The sequence below is a fragment of the Emys orbicularis genome, chromosome 2 (genome assembly GCF_028017835.1).
Source record: "Emys orbicularis isolate rEmyOrb1 chromosome 2, rEmyOrb1.hap1, whole genome shotgun sequence".
Classification (NCBI taxonomy): domain Eukaryota; kingdom Metazoa; phylum Chordata; order Testudines; family Emydidae; genus Emys; species Emys orbicularis.
Genome location: NC_088684.1, coordinates 68,884,876 through 68,904,735, shown reverse-complemented (window position 1 = coordinate 68,904,735; position 19,860 = coordinate 68,884,876). Strand labels below are relative to the sequence as shown.

The 19,860-nt window shown below is 45.4% G+C and overlaps 1 protein-coding gene across 1 annotated transcript in view; it reads right to left on the bottom strand.

The window, feature by feature from the left end:
* Nucleotides 1-15,006, bottom strand: part of LOC135874578 (DGAT1/2-independent enzyme synthesizing storage lipids-like) — a 41,146-nt gene extending 26,140 nt beyond the window's left edge. The window contains exon 1 of the mRNA XM_065399451.1: nt 14,691-15,006. Within this exon, the coding sequence (XP_065255523.1) occupies nt 14,691-15,006 (316 nt within the window). The remainder of the gene's footprint in view (nt 1-14,690) is intronic.
* Nucleotides 15,007-19,860: the final 4,854 nt, after the last annotated feature.

Genomic DNA, 19,860 nt, shown 5'->3' with positions numbered 1-19,860 from the left:
CTGAAGGTGAAGATCTAGATTTTAGAATCGTAGCAGTTCTGTCATATTGGCTGGATCTGATAAATCCGAGGCATGGAATCTGGCACTGCTAACAGTGGCTGATTTGTCCTCAGGCCTCTTTTGCTTGTAACTGTAACAGCCGGAGCCAAAGGCCTGGTCTACACTACCCGCCTGAATCGGCGGGTAGAAATTGACCTCTCGGGGATCGATTTATCGCGTCCCGTCAGGACGCGACAATCGATCCCCGAATCGACGCTCTTACTCCACCAGCGAAGGTGGGAGTAAGAGCCGTCGACGGGAAGCCGCGGAGGTCGATTTTGCCGCCGTCCTCACAGCGGGGTAAGTCGGCTGCGATACGTCGAATTCAGCTACGCTATTCGCGTAGCTGAATTTGCGTATCTTAAATCGACCCCCCCCTGTAGTGTAGATGTAGCCAAAGACATGGACAGCATCACATCCAATACAAGACTCAAATCCATCCTGCTACTTTCTGAAGAAAAGACTGGAACCAACCAGGATTTCAAAGCCGTGGAGGCTCTGTTGGAATTGGATGGATCCAAGAAGTCTGATGCACGAGATACACCACAGCTGAGAGTGGCCATCTTATCCCTCCACTTTTTCTCTGGATGCAAGACTGCTGAAGCCAACCACGTGGCCCTCAGTTCTGACATAGGTAGCTTCAGAGGTAGCAGTGGGAACCAAATCTGGACCTCATGGGGCTCCAATTCCTGGAGCACTTCAACTGTTTTGACTTACTGTAAGCCACAGGAGTCAAGACTGGCCTCTTGGACCTTGGATCCAACAACTGTCCAGATCCAGAGGGATGAGAAGAAGGAGCTGTAATTGAGTCTGTCTGTCCTTGCAGACTCTGAGTCTAAAAGTCTGGCAAATAGAACACCTAGAAAGAGAGCAGCCCTCTCCCAGGCACTTGAGGTACCACATGTGGTCATCAGACACGGGGAAGACAGTGAGGCATGAAGCACACCTCTTGAATCCCATCTTCTTCTTCAGTTCTGCCATAACCTAGAACCGAGCTATGCACTAACTGACTATACCTATACTAACACTAACTAGCTACAAGAAATAACACTTCAAGCAGAAAGGAATCCAGATCCAAAGAGACTGGAGCGGTTCACTTCCATCCAGGCATGCAGTTCGAAGGAACTTAGGTGGTGAAGAGCTCAGGTCACCCCACCCCTTATATCCTCACTCTCAAAACAGTTGGAGATGTTGACGGGTGCGGATGGGGAAGGGGGCACATGAGCGTGCTCTAAGGTACACTGCTAGGAGAGGGTTCTACTTAGACACCACTAGGCAGAGTAATACCCATAAGCAAGACTATACAGAGCCACTCGATGAACTATATGGTCAGTAATCTTTCATCATGTTGAATTTTTCTATGCCTCTAATCATCTGCAATAGCCTTCTTTGTAACTTTTCTATTTCTGCTATATCGGTTTTGAGAAGAGGCAACCAGAATGTAATGTAATATTCAAAATTAGAGCATGCCATCCAATCTGTGTACACTGCACAGATATTTCCATTGAGTTGTCCACAATGACACCTAAATCTTTTTCCTGAATGACTTCTAAATTGGTTGTAACCATTCGCATAGGTGCCGACTCCGTGGAAAAATTAGCCAAGCTCCCCTCACCCTCCGCCCCACCTCCTCCTTCCCACTGGGCTGCCACCAAACGGCTGTTTGGCAGCGTTAGCATACTCCGGGAGGGAGGGGGAGAAGCGGGAACATGGCGTGCTATGGGGAGGAGGTGGGGCCGGTGCGGGGATTTGGGGAAGGAGTTGGAATAGGGGCAGAGAGGGGGCGGGGCAGGGACTTTGGGGAAGGGGTTGGAATGGGGGGCTGGGCAGGAAGGGGTGGAGTGGGGAGAGGGCCGGAGGGGGTGTGGGTCGAGCACCCATGGGAAAGAGGGGAAGTCGGCACCTATGATCATTCGTACGCATGAGCAACATAGTTCAGACTGTTCCTTCATTCATTTCTTTGTGTAGAATTCTCTATGCTGATCTGACATGGGTCAGTGCTTAAGTGATAGCAGTAATGGAGTGGGGAGCAGGGCAGGAAAGGTTGGAGGTGGGCTCAACATCCTATATAAGTAGCATCAAGGAGCAGCAGGAAGGATTGAATCACACACGTATATTAAATAGAAATACATTCAAATCAAGGTGGATAAAAATCAGTTTTAATTAAGATGCATTATAGCTCAAAGACATCTCATCATGGAATAGGGATTATAAATTCAAATTCTATAGTATGGGACAATATATTCATGTAATGTTTAAGAAAAGTTTTGTAAATGCATTCCAATAGTTCATGGATTAGGGACCCAATCTTATGGGGTTCAGTATAGATTATTTAGGTTAATCTTTCTATCTACCCAATGGGACTCAGTGCTCAGTCTAGAAGATACCATCAGAGATGTTTAGTTTTGCATTTCTCAAACTGTGGATTTGTGTCTCCAGAGATAACATGTTTGTTAACAGCAAAAAAGTTTTTAAATAAATAATATCTAGAGGTGAGAAATAACAGACAACCCTATTTTCCCTTTTCAAATTTGTGTACACAGAGTCAATCCCTTATCTCTCTCTAAAAGTGTAAAGTTTCAAAATGTTCAATAAATAGAAGATTGTTGGGGGCGGAATAGATCTGGACAAGGAGAAAAAGTCTGAAGATAAATGTGAGAAGGGAGGGACAAGCAGTAGAAACAAAAGTCAAACTGTTTGAGCAGCATATTCCAGAAGACTTGAGGTCTTTTTGAGTGTAGCCTTCATTGATTTGAGATCTGCCATACCATTCTCTCATTATAAGGGAAAACCTACAATGGCAGCATGCCATAAAAGAGACCCTGTTTGTGAATATTTTAATGAAGTTCTTCTACTTGTGGGTAAAACAGGCATGCATGCAAAATGCAAACAGTGCAACAAAGAAATACAAGGCCTGGTTGCCCGAATGAAACAACATCATAAGCAGTGTTCCTTCTCAGGAAGAAGCTGCGTTAAGATGATGAAAGGAACCTGTCTGAACATGCAGGATCTTCAGGGTGTTAAACTTTTTTATTTCATACTTCTTTTTTAAGGACTGCCGTCTTCCTTCTGGACTATTCTTGAATTTTCATGTTTGAGCAAAAAATATAGTTGTTACTCTACGGTACTATTATTTTAGATGCAGTTGTGATAAAAAATAAATAGCTGAAATAGGCAGATCTTCCTTTTACAATTTCACCTTTAAAGTAGTACTGAGTGTCAGTGAATGAGTAATACTAAATGAGCAGTATGGTAATAATAATTAAATAACTGCATTGACTTATTTTGTTTAGGAGAATCCATCCTTAACATACAGGATTCTGAAGACTATCCATAGTCAAGATCACCATAATTTTCTATAGTTTCAGAGTTATCTGTCGATAGTGTTTCAGTCACATCATGTATGTCACATAGCCACAGTATATCACCTGTAGCAAAAAGAAAAAAATCTCCATCACCCAGAAACAACCATAGATAAATTTGTGATAAGAACCAGCAGATTACAAAAAGAAGTAATTGATGAAAAAGTTGCCCGGTTTGTTTATGCAACAAACTCTCACTTCATTAACATGGTTCAGTCATTAAGACCAGGATACAGTCCACCCAACAGAGCAGATGTCGCAAGCAAATTGCTGGATAAGGTGTATGAAAGAGAAATTGAGCAGTGTGCAAAAGGTCTAGAGGGTGAAATTGTTAACCTGAGTCTTGATGGGTGGAGCAACGTCCCACAACAATCCTGTTGTATGTGCTTGTGTGACAACAGAAGAAGGGAATGTCTTCCTTACAGAAACAATTGATACATCAGGAGATGCACACGCAGCAGAATACTTACAAGAAGTAGCACTAAAAGCTATAACAAACTGTGGAAAAAAATGCAAATGTCCAGTATACAGCTTGGTCACAGACAATGCTGCAAATATATCCAAGATGAGAAGAAATTGTTTAGAAGAGAGTGTGGAGAGTCCCAAGCTAATAACATACGGTTGTAGTGCTCATTTGATGCACCTCCTAGCCAAAGACTTCAGTGTTCAAGAAATAAAGGCTAATATTGTTGAAATTGCAAAATACTTCTGTAACAACCACTTTGCAGCAGCTGCTCTGAAAGGAGGAACCAAGCTAACTCTCCCACAAGACATGCGATGGAACTCAGTAGTGGACTGTTTTGAGCACTATATCAAGAAATGGCCTAATCTGATGACAGTTTGAGAACAAAATTGTGAAAAAATAGATGGCACTGTCACAGCCAAAGTTCTCTTAAGCCCAATGTTGAGAAATGTTGAACACATGCTGAGTAGCCTGAAGCCTATTTCTGTAGCCTTGAACAAAATGCAGGGAAATAGCTGTTTTATTGCTGATGCTGTTGAAATTTGGAAGGAACTGAGTGAGATCTTAAAAAGAGAAATATACGACAGTTAAATTACAAGCATTAAAAAAACGAATGGGACAAGCACTATCTCCAGCTCATTTTCTTGCAAATATTCTCAATACTCAGTACCAGGGTCAAACCTTAACTGCTGAAGAAGAGGAGTTGGCTATGACATGGACATCCAGCAATCATCCCTCCATAATGCCAACTATAATAAATTTCAGAGTTAAGGGTGAACCATTCAAGAAATATATGTTTGCTGATGATGTTTTAAAGAAAGTCACACCAGTGAACTGATGGAAATCACTTAAGCACTTGGATTCAGAGACTGTTGAAGTGATAATCTCACTTTTAACAGAAGTAGCTTCTTCTGCCAGTGTAGAAAGAATATTTTCTTCCTTTGGACTAATTCATTCCAAATTGAGAAATCGTTTGGGACCTGAAAAAGCAGGAAAGCTTGTTTTTCTTTTCCAGATTTAGAACAAACAGGAAAATGAAGGTGAAGACGACTGAGTTAGCTGCAGAAGCCAATATTTTAAGTTTCTCATGTTGACCTGGCTGACATAGTCGATTTAATTTTGGGTTTTTGGTTTTTTTAAATATTTCATTTAACTATTTTAGTTAAAACAATTTTAACAAAAACAAACCTGATTTTAAAAAACTTGAATGTTTAACTAAATTCAAAAATTCATATGTTTGTTTTGTTAAAATATTATGTGTTTGCTGTTGAAGAAAACAATCCAGAATACATAACGTTGTTGTTTTAGTTAAATAAAACAATTTAAATGTCTCTCTGGTGATGTTCTCCTCCTATTACAGCATAGCAAGAAAATCCTCCAAATATTAATGATTAACCTGTTGAATTGGAGAAAGTTCACCTCCCAATGACTTCATAAATATCTGCTTCAATTACCTTTGGTAAATGAAATAAGCAAACAATCATTCATTTTCTGATATAGCTGTAAAAGTAATCTGAAAAGTTTTCAAAATAAATCACTTTAAAAATGTATAGTGTGTACCTTCTAAAAATGAAACCTACATCTATCTCTGAGTTGTGAAGAATATGAATTAAGCTTATAACAACCAACTTTTTATGTAGAAATCCATGATTAAATTGAGTCTTCCTGACTAGTGATTTAAATAATGATTTAAATCAAATCCACCCTGCTTCAAATTAAATGTTTTGTTTGGCATATGCAAGGATCAGTAGCAAGAATTGCACAAACGTTCCCTCGGAGGAAAGGAAGAAATCAAATAATAAATTCACTATAAATTCAGAGATGCAGAGCAAGGGGGGGGAAAAGGTCCAAAAATAAAAATAATCCTAAAATAAAACCTCACATCTCAAAATTAAAAATCAGCAAAGTCTTTATTACAGTAATTTTCTTTGTTTTGGTAAGGGTCTGTACTTCCCTCTTAACTCTCTAGATGATGGAAATGGAGAGAATGTTTTGCCGAGATCCAAAGAAGTCATTAAAAGCTCTATCCAAGTCATTTAAAGCTCTGCCTAAAGATGCTCCAAACAATAAAGTGTCATTAGAGGGTGCTTGAATGAGGTTGTTTCTGCTAGTAGGATCTTTATCTGGTGCTGCCTCCCCTGTATTCTTAGATTCCAGAATTTTGCATAGGAGTTAGCCAAGAATCTGGGAACAACACAGGCCAAGCTGTATAACAATGCTGGGAGTTGTCTTTGATTGGCTTCTGATGTTTTTCTGCACTGGGCGTTCCTAGCTGATGACTTCTTCTGGGACTGGGGTTGAGGAATGACATTGAGGGCAGTGCAGACCATGGCTATGTGTGCAATGGTAGCTCTCAGATGAAGAGAGGAGGATCCAAACTCTCATTTGTGAGCACACTCAGATTTTTCAGCCACGAATAAGAAACTCCAATAGACTTCCTACTGCATCAGCTGAGGTGTAGGAAGGAAAAGCTGGTCTTTGAAACTGCAGAAAATGTGTAAGCTTCAAGTCCTATTGGACTTGGTATCACTTTAGTAAAGTTCAGTTGATGGATCTTCGATTTATTTAACGCACATCTTCTCCAATGATGCTATAATAGGAGAAAATATTCTTAGACCCCCTTCAAAATGAAGCTATTTGGGAAGCAGGTGTGGAGAAGAGAGTTTTGACATGTTCAAGGTGAAGTGGATAGAAGAATACACTCATTCAGCCAAATAGGACAATCTTCTTTAATGGCTAAGTCATTGAACTTGCATGGGAGCAGGGGGATCTCTTTTCTTTTAGATGAAAGAGGGAAAGGATGAACAGATAGGGGTTGATGGAGGAGGAAAGGAACCAAAAGCCCGCAGCACTTCTGGAAAGGATCTGTTGCTGCTCCCATCAAAAAAGAAGACTGGGTGGTCAAGTATATCAGTGGTTCTCAAACTAGGGCCGCCACTTGTTCAGGGAAAGCCCCTGGAGGGCCTGGCCGGTTTGTTTACCTGCCGCGTCCGCAGGTTCGGCCAATCGCAGCTCCCAGTGGCCGCGGTTCGCCGTTCTCGGCCAATGGGAACTGCAGGAAGTGGCAGCCAGCACGTCCCTCGGCCCACCAGGGGCTTTCCCTGAACAAGTGGCAGCCCTAGTTTGAGAACCACTGAAGTATAGCATTCAGTGATCACTCAGTCCTTAAGGTATTTGAAGAATTGTACTACCCCTTTAAGGAACAGGCTGGAGCCTACAACCAAAATTCTCTAGGTGTAACCAAGGAAGTCCTGTGCCGTGGCCTGCTGGACTATTTAAATAGGAAAAAGAGACTGAGCAGGAGACCAGAAGCCATGCAGGTTTCTCAGGCACCAGGAAACTAGCCTGACTGGGCACAAAGATTTTGTTTCTTGATGCTAATTTTAGGAGCTCTGAATTAGGGCCCTGAGGTAAGGGCCTTATGAACTTTGTTTAAAAGACGGCTTCTTCCCTGTGACCTTCTTGAAGAGGACATATCTGTTTTGTTAATTTGTTTTGGCTTCCCCTGGCTTGAATACTTTACATGGTCCTTATAAGAGATCTGGTTTGTTCTGTGTCCTGTTCCAATTGGCTGTGCATAATAAATAATAATAGGTTCAGTGCCTTGCCCAGACTGCCTGGGTCACTCAGCCCATAAAGACACAGTTCCAATACCACATCATGTAGGCAGTTCACCCCAACTGCCAGCAGAGGATGCAGTCACTTTATAAAAATAAATATTCTCAAGTAGTGCTTCTCAATCCTTTTGATAACAGGACTGACTTCCTAACTGCCTTCCTAAACTGAGTCAGCGAGATCTCAGGGACCAGTCGTTGAGAAACACTGTTCTAGAGGAACAGTTAGCTGCCCCCCAATAATAGGGAGCAGGCAGGATAACCCAACTAAAACAGCCAGAGTAATAGATCCTTATGTATGAGAAATGCGGTTTGTCAAGGACCATCTCTTCAGATTTTATGCCTAATAGACATCAGGGTTACCTGCTTTCAGAAGTGATATTTGCTTTTAAAAATTGAACCAAGGCTTTTTACAAGAAAATTAAGAAAAAAATATTAAGAACTTAAACTACTAGCATAATACGCATACCATTTTAAATTTACAAAAAGTACATGTTTAAAGATCTAGAGATCAGTCACAGACCTGTCAAAAGCTGGTTGGTTTAACAAAAGTAGGTCTCTTAATAAAAGAAATATGCCAAGTGTGGGGATATTCTGGGGCAGTTTCTTGAGACAGGAGGTTGCCTAATAAAGGAATGCAATCCAAGCTGGAAGTTCTTATTTTAACATGCCAAGAGTAGGTTCAGAGTCCTGCATTTCTCCTGCAAGAGCTGACAGTGACACAACAAGAGTCCTTTAAATTTTTCAGTTCCCTTTTCTGTTTTAGATGTTTGTAATGTTATGAACATTTGCCAAAAAAAAAAAAAAAAATACACAGAGGTCCTGACAAGTAAATGAAATAAGAAGTGATTTTTCAACTATGTTATTTCACAGTGTATTTGTATATATACTTTAGTTATGGATTTAGGATCTTAACTATTTCCTTGTATTTGTTTAAAAAAGCATCTCAGTTCATCCCAAAGTGTAATTTTAGTCTAAAAAGACTATGTAAAAGTAGCAGCTTACTCACAAATTAAAACTAGAAAAAAGGAATAAGTGGCTTTCCCATCTATTTGTACAGAATCTAAGTACTGGTTTCCCCCTCACAGGATCCCAGAGCCCAGGCTCCAGCCCGAACCCGAATGTCTACACCGCAATTAAACAGCCACTGAGCCCGAGCCCAAGTCAGCTGACACAGGCCAGCCGCAAGGTTTTAACTATAGTGTAGACATATTCTGAGAAGCTGAAATACGCTGATTCTGCTACAAAGGCCTTACACTTTCATGGGCAGGGAAGGGGGGAGGGAATTCAAGGCCAAAAGGAGTGAACCCTTTCATTTAAATGAAGTGTTCATGCCTGTGTGTCTTAGCTTTACCCCTCAAAACTAGTGTGTGTCTGGAAATTCTTGGAAGCTTCAACACTCCCCTCTCATCCACACCAAAACTTGTGCACTTTGAGCAGCAAGTAACATGATAAATAGTCTCACCAAATCATACAGGTGAGGAATTATTAACAACTCCCTGTTTCAGATGTGATGAATTGGTCTTTTGTGCTGTCATATTGTATTGCAAACGTACATCCAAAATATGCTGCCTACAGGGCCAGCTCCAGGCACCAGCGTAGCAAGCAGGTGCCTGGGGCGGCCAATGAAGAGAGGGGCGGCACGTGCGGCGGCAGGGCCGTCACTCCCTCTCGGAGCGAAGGACCTGCCGCCGAATTGCCACCATAGAATGAAGCGGTGGTAGAGCTGCCGCCGAACACGATCGCGGCCTTTTTTTTTTTTCCCCCCTTTCTTTCTGCTTGGGGCCGCAAAAACACTAGAGCCGGCCCTGGCTGCCTACTTTCACTCCCAAGCAGGTTCCAGTGTATTCCAGGATTAGAGAATCTGATGCAGAATTTACTCCTTGGCACACAATTGTGCTCTAGAATCCCTGCGCTCTCTTTTTTAATTGTTTCTAGCCTTTATGTTTGCAGAGATAACCTTGACAATGTGAAGTGAGTAAATCAATGCAGTAATGTCTTTCTGAGGCCTTGGCTACACTTGTGAGTTACAGCGCTGTAAATCCGCCCCCAGCGCTGTAACTCACTCCCCGTCCACACTGGCAAGGCATTTGCAGCGCTGTATCTCCGTGGTTGCAGCGCTGCATGTACTCCACGTCCCCGAGAGGAATAGCGAGTATTGCGCTGCCGCTGCAGCGCTGCGGCACCAGTGTGGCCGTCCAATGCGCTGTGACTGGCCTCCAGAAGTATTCGGCAGTATCCCACAATGCCTGTTCTAGCCACTCTGGTCATCAGTTCAAACTCTACTGCCCTGGCCTCAGGTAACCAACCATGTGACCCACCCTTTACATTCCCCGGGAATTTTAAAAATCCCCTCCCCTTCCTGTTTGCTCAGCCCGGCGTGGCGTGGAGTGCTATCAGTGAATCTTTCCAGGTGACCAGGCCTCCACGCGCCAAGCGAGCCCCAGCATGGAGCAATGGCGAGTTGCTGGACCTCATCAGTGTTTGGGGGGAGGAAGCTGTACAGTTCCAGCTGCACTCCAGCCGTAGGAATTACGATACCTTCGGGAAGGTATCAAAGGACATGATGGAAAGGGGCCATGACTGGGACGCCCTGCAGTGCAGGATTAAAGTGAAGGAGCTGCGGAGTGCCTACCGCAAAGCCCGCAACGCAAACGGCTGCTCGGGTGCTCCCCCCGCGACCTGCCGATTCTACAAAGAGCTGGATGCGATACTTGGGATTAATCCCACCTCCACTCCGAGCACCACCATGAACACTTCAGAGCCGGTGGGGGGGGGGGAGGAGGAGGAGGAGGAAAACGGGAGTGAGGGTGGTGGGCCAGATGGAGACACCCCGGAATCCCTGGAGCCATGCAGCCAGGAGCTCTTCTCGAGCCAGGAGGAAGGTAGCCAGTTGCAGCGGCCGGTAGTTGGTGGAGGACAAACAGAAGAGCAGGTTCCCGGTAAGCGGGTTTTTTTTCGGGAAGGAATTTTTTCGGTGCGGGCTCTTTGGGAGAGGAGGGATAGGCATGCATGCCTAGATGCGGAATAGTGCATTGATGTGGTTTATCACATCGCGGTAATCGGCCTTGGTAATCTCCTTGAATGTCTCATCCAGAACGTGTGCAATGCGCTTGCGCAGGTTTATTGGGAGAGCCACCGTGGTCCTTGTCCCAGCCAGGCTAACGTGTCCGCGCCACTGTGCCGTGAGGGGCGGGGGGACCATTGCTGCACACAGGCAAGCTGCATATGGGCCAGGGTGGAAGCCGCATTGCAGTAGAAGACCCTCCCTTGCTTCCCAGGTCACCCTCAGCAGCGAGATATCGTCCAGGACGAACTCCTGTGGAAAATGTTGGGACAGTGTTCAGTATAGGTGCCACCTGCAGCTGTTGGCTCTCCCCAATGCACAGAAACCCAGAGGACAGTACAGCCCTGAAACAATCAGTCCCCCTTATTCACCATTTTGAGGCTTCCGTGGGTTATGTGTGCTCTGTTTGGGATGGGAAAATTATGCTATTGTGTAGACCCTGTGTGTGCCCTCCTTAAGTGCGGGGGAAATCATTACTTTATCTGGTATAAACAATGCTGCCTCTGTTAAATGTTGCATTTTGCCTATACAGCTGCATCAACCTTGAGACCTCAGCTGTCCCTCTTATCGCCTGCTCAGAGACTGCAAAGACTCACAAAGAGACCGCGAAAAAGCAAAGAAGACATGCTGCAAGAAGTGATGCGGCAATCTATTAAAGAGAATGAGAAAGCACAGAACTGGAGGGAGAGAGAAAGCAGGATCCGCCAGGAAAACGCAGGGCACCGGCGGCAAAGCACGGAGCACCGGCAGCAAAGCACGGATCAGCTCATAAGCATTCTGGAGCGCCAAGTAGACGCTATCCAGGAGCTCGTAGCCATGCAGAAGGAGCAGTACCGCAAACACAAACACCCCCCTCCCCACAGCCCTTGTCCCAAAACTCTTTCCGCTGTGCCCCACTGTCACCTCCAACCCACTTTCCCAAACTTCCGTGTTCTTCACACCACCAGCTGCCTCCAACACCAGTATCTTCGCCACCCAGCCCTGAAAACCACAACCCTTACCCTCTGCACTCAACCCCCATCACCATGCAGTATAGCTATCCTGAAGTGCAGCACTCACTGCACAGCACACCAGACAGGACATACGCGAATCTGTGATTGTACCGTTCCCCTTGTTTCTTTTCAATAAATAATTTTTCTTTCTTTTCAATAAATGGATGTTTTGGCTTTGAAAACATTCTTTATTATTGCATAAAGTAAAAGACTCCTTAGCCCAGGAAATAAACAGGCACTGCAAGTCTGCTTGTCTGCTTAGCAAACACTGATTCCTAATGATTGGAACTACTGCACTTCACTCCCGTGCAGGGCACCAGATATCACTGCTGGTTTTCAGCCTCAAATTGCTCCCTCAAGGCATCCCTAATCCTTGCAGCCCTGGGCTGGGCCCCTGTAATAGCCCTGCTCTCTGGCTGTGCAAATTCAGCCTCCAGGTGTTGAACCTCGGAGGTCCATGTCTGAGTGAAGCTTTCACCCTTCCCTTCACAAATATTATGGAGGGCACAGCACGCGGATATAACCGCGGGGATGCTGTTTTCGGCCAAGTCCAGCTTCCCCTACAGAGATCGCCAGCGGGCCTTTAAACGGCCAAAGGCACACTCCACAGTCATTCGGCACTGGCTCAGCCTGTAGTTGAACCATTCCTTGCTGCTGTCAAGGCTCCCTGTGTAGGGTTTCATGAGCCACGGCATTAATGGGTAAGCGTGATCTCCAAGGATCACAATGGGCATTTCAACTTCCCCTACTGTGATCTTCCGCTCTGGGAAAAAAGTCCCGGCCTGCATCTTCCTGAACAGCCAAGTGTTCCGAAAGATGCGTGCGTCATGCACCTTTCCGGGCCAGCCTGTGTTAAAGTCAATGAAGCACCCACGGTGATCCACAAGCGCCTGGAGAACCATAGAGAAATACCCCTTCGGATTAACGTACTCAGATCCTAGGTGGGGGGGTGCCAGAATAGGAATGTGCATCCCATCTATCGCCCCTCCCAGTTAGGGAACCCCATTTGTGCAAAGCCATCCACTATGTCCTGCACGTTACCCAGAGTTACGGTTCTTCTGAGTAGGATGCGATTAATGGCCCTGCAAACTTGCATCAACACGATTCCAACGGTCGACTTTCCCACTCCAAACTGGTTTGCGACTGACCGGTAGCTGTCTGGAGTTGCCAGCTTCCAGATTGCAATAGCCACCCGCTTCTCCACCGGCAGGGCAGCTCTCAATCTCGTGTCCTTGCGCCGCAGGGTGGGGGCGAGCTCCTCACACAGTCCCATGAAAGTGGCTTTTCTCATCCGAAAGTTCTGCAGCCACTGCTCGTCATCCCAGACTTCCATGACGATGTGATCCCACCACTCAGTGCTTGTTTCCTGAGCCCAAAAGCGGCGTTCCATGGTGCTGAGCATGTCCGTGAATGCCACAAGCAATTTCATGTTGTACGCTTTACGCGGCTCAATAGCATCGTTGGACTCCTCACTCTGTCACTTTGGATCTTAAGGAATAGTTCGACAGCCAAACGTGACGTGCTGGCGAGATAAGTCAGCATACGCCTCAGCAGTTCGGGCTCCATGTCCCACAGACAGATCGCGCTGCATGGAAACCGTTGAAAGATGGCGCCAAAGGTGGACGGAAACAAAGGGATTTCTGGGATGCGAAGTGATGTATCACGGGGCGTTGGGACAGGACCCAGAATGCCCTGCACCCACGCCCCCTTCCCACAACCCATGGCACCAGAATGGGAAGAGGTGCTCCGTGGGATAACTGCCCATCATGCACCGCTCCCAATGGCGCAGCAAATGCTGCAAATGTGGCCACTACAGTGCGCTGGGCAGCTGTCAGTGTGGACAGACTGAAGCGCTTTCCCTACTCAGCTTTACGAAGTCAGGTTTAACTCACAGCGCTGTACAACTGCAAGTGTAGCCAAGGCCTGAGTCTACAGAGAGTCTGAAACAATACCTGTAAGAGGTGTAAACTGCTCTGCTCATCTCAATCAGGGCCCCAGGAACTCTGCCTCCTTCTCTCCCTATGAGTGCCAAGGAGTGGAAGAAGACAGAAATGTAGGATGGTGGGCTGGGCTGCCACGGCACAACAGCCAAGACCCAATGTAGCCAGCTATGTGCGCCACTTTCCCTGATACACAGTGGGGGTGGGAGCGGGACATTCTTACTCAGACTGCCTTGCCAACATTGTAGGAGCCAAAATCCTGGGAATCAAGCTGGGTCACTTGGAGAGCTTAATCAAAATCCCAACCTCAAATAATCACTATTCAATTCAAACAACGAATATTTTCAGGGTCTGTTTGTGTGTGTCGTGGCAGGGGAAGACATGGAAAATGAAGGGTATTTTCTAGTAGTGAATAAGGTATTAATATTGGCACTGAATTTAAGGGTTGTTACTGCAGAAATTGGTTCCAGTGCACCTACTGCAGGCCTTGAAATTGTTTATTAGACTCCTACTAGCCAGAGATAAATATAAACAACTAGCTAAATCCCTGCATATGAGATGCAGAGGTAAGGTGTTACTGAGAAGGCCAGGCCCCCTAAGCGCAATCTGTTGGGAAAGGGGAGGATGCAGAAGTTTCTGCTAGGATGCTGACCCTGGTCTCTGTATCAGGGGAGTTTTTCAGGCTCTGTATCCACTGGATTAACTTCATCCACTATGCCTATAATTTTAATTTAAGCAAAAAACCCACAATCTATCATGTGACTGGCAGTTCTAATATTTATAAACCCACACCAGTACTTATGTTCCTTTCCTACAGTAGGCTTTTTCTTAAAAATTTCCCACCCCTGTTACCGGGGGGGAGGGAAGGGGGTGTCACATAAATGATAAGAACATTGATGATAAGAATATTTTTACATAGAAGTCAAGTGTAGACTCAGCCAGGGAGTAACAAACAGCATCAGCTGATAAAAGCTTTTGTTACTACCAACTTGGGCTGGATAAGAACCAATGGCCTAGCTGAAAGCCTCCATCATTCCTATTATCTATGATGGCTCAAAATGCCCAGGAAATGTCAACACATTCTCATATCAATCAGTGAACCCCATCTGAGTGTAACTATAGTTCAGCCACAAAAAGTTCAGGATACCAGTTTTTAATAATCATATGATAGCATCTCACAATACAATAGTGTTCAGAGAGAAAAATGTCTTACCGTGCCACAGTTTTCCACACATACTAAGTATGGATGCCACCATTAACTTTCCATTGTCCCATGACTTATTGGAGAAATCCTCATCTAGGCCATTCTTTCTCTTGTAAATGTGCAGGAGAAGATTTATAAAGCAAGTACCACTCATGAAAATTAAAAAAGGTGCAAAGAATATTATGTTTAACACACACAAGATGAAGCCGATATAGTATAAATAGTGGTACTCCACACCAGTCCATTCTTCTAATATGTAAGTCAGCCAGGTCGAGCTAATCACTGATTCCTGCCATGAAGTATGGGATTCACTTTTACTTAACATCTTCTGTTAAAAGAATTAGGCAAACTGAGTCAAACTCTCTTCGTAATCAAAGCAGCTTCTTAACCTTGCCCCTAGAAAGAGAGAACACGCTGTTCATTTATTCCTACTACTACCAGAGAAGTTACAGACATGCTTTCATTGTATTTAAATGATGTTCCTAATATCCTATTTTTCTCATGTGAAGTAGGACTTTGATATAACTATTTTTAAACACATTGCAGTAGTGCCAGAGGAAAATCAGCGGAAGAGGGGACTGACCGTAGCAGAGGAATCCTGGCAGTGGCCAGTGATGGACCAAGTGTCATGGAAGGCCTGTGCAAGGGGGTAAGGAGCAGCATTGATGGGCATTAGGTGATGGTTAGAGAGAAGGAGTGCTGAAAGAATAGATCTGAGACGCAAGAGTTTTTATTCAGAACAAGATTCAATGAGTAGTCGTCTTGGTGAGCAAAAGAGCTGTTCCAAGGCTGAAGTAGGGTGACCAGACAGCAAATGTGAAAAATCGGGACAGAGGGTGGGGGATAATAGGAGCCTATATAAGAAAAAGACCCAAAAATTGGGACTGTCCCTATAAAATTGGGACATCTGGTCACCCTAGGCTGAAGATCAAATAAGGCGGGAAGGATGAGGAAATGAGGCTGAGGAGGCAGCAACTAATGGGTCAGAGGAGACATGGACACGGAAGGTGTATTCAAAGAGTATGAAGGAGGACTGCATAGAGGCAGAGGGAAAACTAGCAATCAGAGAGGAAGGTGGTCAAGGTACCAAAATAAGGAACCTGCTCCTTCCTAGATGGTCCTCTCCCCACTTGCTTCTCTCCCTCCCAACAGAAGCCATTATGAAACCTTAACTATAGTGCTTGGTGTTGCTATAATGAAATGAAATAAATAATATATAGGTGTCAATACAGCTATATTTGAGTCTTTGTTTAACACATCAACTTTCAGTGGTTTCTGGTTGTTCTACAATTGTTTTAGGTACTGTGAGGACTGATTAGCAAATTTTTGCAATGGACTTTGATATGAAGTGGTACTAAAAAAAACAACAGCCTGGATTCAGAGCCGTACCCTATATAATAGTAATTATCACACCAAAAGGTATCTAATTTCCCAAATACTTTGCTCTCCTTCTCCTGTGTCAGCAGTGGTACTATCCAAAATTCAATATGCTGGTAACAAAGAAGAATAGGATAAATAGCAAGGTGGCTTGCAGCTGCATTGCAAGAATATTCTTATGATTGTGGAGACAGATTAGAACACCAGGTGTTTATGGTTTACTAAGGTGGGGCTGGCAGTATCACCTATGAAGGTTGCCTGACACTTCCTATGATAAAACCCTGTTTTAGGTTGTTTATAAGTTTGCCAGCCTTAAACATTTTGGGATGAATTTTTCCATGCCAGGTATTTGCCTCAGGCTAAATTGTTGTGGGGAAATCTCGCCAACACGGTTTATCTGAGAATGAGATCAGAGGAAGATGTTTTTCCCATGTAAAAAATATTCTGGTGATCCAACCCCCTCCATGCTTTGGAGCTAGGGATTACAATTTGGCAGGGTGTGGCCTTTGTGTCAGTAATGTTCCTTTTGCTATCCCCATGAAAATCCACCCAAATTTGGTGAAGTTATAAGCCTTTGAAAAATCACAGTTCATCCATGCTCAGTAGAGACTTCAACTTTAGAAGCTAAATTCCTCTGATATAACACCTGCACTGAGCAGGACTCCCCCTGCAATTTTGGACTGGTAATCTTTAATGGTCTCATCATAGGAAATATTTCTAAAATTAAGACTACAGGAAAGCTTATACTCAATGGTCAGAAGCTTCTACAAATGCTGAAGCTAATGACAAAGATAAATAAGTAAAAAAAAATTGATATAAAAGTGCAACTCCCACAACTCTTACATTGGAAACCTGCCATCATATTTGACAAATATCCTTTTATGGACACTATCGACTTTAAGTCAAATCAATTTTAAAAATAGTCAGAAATACTTTCAGCTCCTAGAGGTGCCCCTGAACCATATGTCAGTGTTTGTGGGTTTTCAATCACATTTTACTCTTTAATTATATTTTCTTCCCTTTGCTCCATGAAAAACCCAACCAAGAGAACTTGACTGGCTACAAAAGGGAACTGGTGAAACTGTCTATACCCAGAATGCAATCACATGAATGTAGGAATTGCCAGATGGGCCAGTGTTTCATCTGGTCCCCAGTGTTCTGTCTCTATCAGTGACCATTACAAGATGCAAGAAACCCCGAAGTGGGCATTTGTAGAATAACCTGCTCCTATTCTGTTCTCTTTATACTCTACAGAACACCCATCATTCTGCTAATCTAATGCCCATCAATTAGAAGTTAATTAATCCCTGAAGAATAAGAGTTGATCACTTCCATTTTTCTTAAATATTACCTAACCTTACTGCAGATGTTCCCTGAATCCTATAAACGTCTGTGTGTGTGCATTCGTGCATCCGTGGTGAGAGAAGTTTAGCAAACTATTATTTTTCTCCACCACTAAACAGTCCCAATCTTCCCAACCTCTCTTCCAACACAAGCTTTCCCCTGCTTCTCAGCAGATTTTTGTTTGTTGCCCCTGGCAGAGCCCCCTCCACTACTGTCAAATGCACAAACTAAAGTAACTCCCGTATTCGCGTCTTTAATTACTGTCACCCGCAGTAATCTGAGCTCCACCAGTAAACATTTTTCAGACAAAATGCCACTAAAGTAGCTCAGCAAATTCAGCTGCCCGCTCGCTGCCGTGGCTAGCCCTGCGCCAGGTGAGCCGGTACCTGAGACAGCGCGAGACACTCTGTCGGGAGCCCCCGAGACCTGAGCTGGGCTCTCAGGGCCCGGGGCGCCCCAGGCTACAGAGGGGCTGCTCCGAGCGCGCGAGCCGCACCAAGGCGCCGGGCACAAGGCGGAGGGAGGCGCCCGCGCAGGGCAGAGGCTGCGCCGCAGCCCGGGGAACGGGAACCCTGCGGCTGCTCCGCTAGCCGCTGTCACGCTGCGTTGGGCGCGCTCGCTCCCCACCTTGTGCCCTGTCGCTCTCGCGTCAGTGGAGCAGCCGCCGCGTGGAGCCCGCGTCTCCCCACTGCCCCCCGGGACCGAGAATCCCCCGCGCTCAAGGATTCCTGCAGCTCACCGGGCTCCGGCTCTGAGCTCCGCGCTCCGCTTTGTCTCCAGCGCCGCTGGGTCCCGGCCAGGGTTAGCAGGGCGGGAGGGCGGCACCCGGCAGAAGGGCTGGTGCTAGTTTCGGGTGCTTGTGAAAATCGCCCAGAGGCACAAGTGGGAACCCGCCCCATCCTGGGCCCTGCCCTCCTAGGCCTTGGGAGCCAGCAAATGCGTCCCTCGGCCCCTGCATGAACTGGGAAAGGTGCGTGAACCCGGAATCCCCTCTCCAGGGCCGGGGGGGGGCAATTTGCCCCAGGCCCTGCAGGGGCCCCCAAGAGAATATAGTATTCTATAGTATTGGAACTTTTTTTATGGAAGGAGCCCCCAAAATTGCTTTGCCCTAGGCCCCCTGAATCCTCTGTGTGGCCCTGCCCCTCCCATGAACTGGGACCTCTCCCCAGGAACCAGAAAAGGGGCCTCAGCCCCCTTACACTTATTGCTTCCCTCCATGAACTGGGAAAGGGGCCTGAACTCCCTTGAAACCTCTGCACACACCCCCGCCCGTATGAACCAGGAAATGGGCCACTGCCCCTGACATCCACTGTGCTACCCGGTGCATGAGCTGGGGAAATGGCTTTGCCCAGCAGCACAGGAGTCTACATAGCTGTGTCACACCTGGCTCTTTTTAGGGGACATTCTGGTGACTCCGGAGTGGGCCCTGTTCTCGAACATGGCTCTGTATTCACTGGGGCCCAAATAAGCAAAGGGGATATCAAGCTACTGTTGCAGGCACAGAATGCCCGAGGCAAAGCAACAGCGAAGGTTCGTGGCCCGGTGTGCTTCGCGCCAATAAACACACCAGGTGGAGAAGCAAACAAAGTTTATTTGAGATCTCAAAGCGGTGCTAGGAGACAGGCACGTCTCAAATCCAGCACACTAACAGAAAAAAAACTTTCTTCCTTTATACCTTTTGCAGTCAAGCCTCATCCCCCCCCTTCCCCCGCTATCCCTCCCTTCCTCCCCCCCATTCCTCTCTCTCTACCCCTCCCGTCCCTGGTAACAATTACTAAGCAAATAGCAATTACATTTAAGCAGTTAAGTCATTCTTGGCAGCTATAAGCCTAGCTTGTTAGTAACTTCTTTAAACCGTTATCTTGTCCTTTTTCCCTTCAGCCAGAAACATGCAGGCCTCATTATTACCGCTTGCTACCGGTAAGGGGGGTTACCACTGATAGCAGGTTGCTTATACATTCCACTTGCACCTGGCTTTTGAGGTCGATTAGAGTTTAAACATGGAAGGAGTTTGGTTCAGGCCTAGTGCAGGAAGGCTTCATTGACACTTGTGATTTTCCACCCTCCTGAGTTACCTGGGGTGATGGTGATGCCTGGTGACGTCAACACTACTGTTCTCTCAGCAATCTGTATTTTTATAGCCTCATGTTCAAAAATAATGACTACGGTGTTAGGAATCGTGCGACTGACTTAAAAATAATTAGAGTCTAAAAACTAAATGTTGTGGGGGCTCTTTAGTTGCCTTTTGGTGTTTGAGATTTCAGGGTATGTCTAGGTCACCTTGTTTTCTCCGCAACCCTAAGGGTTAGAGACTTACTATTTTAAAAAAAATGCAAACAGACTCTCAGTCACAGGATTCCAGGAACGGGGGCTTTACGAAAAACACAAAATACTGTATCGGGGGTAGCCGTGTTAGTCTGTATCCACAAAAACAACAAGGAGTCCGGTGGCACCTTAA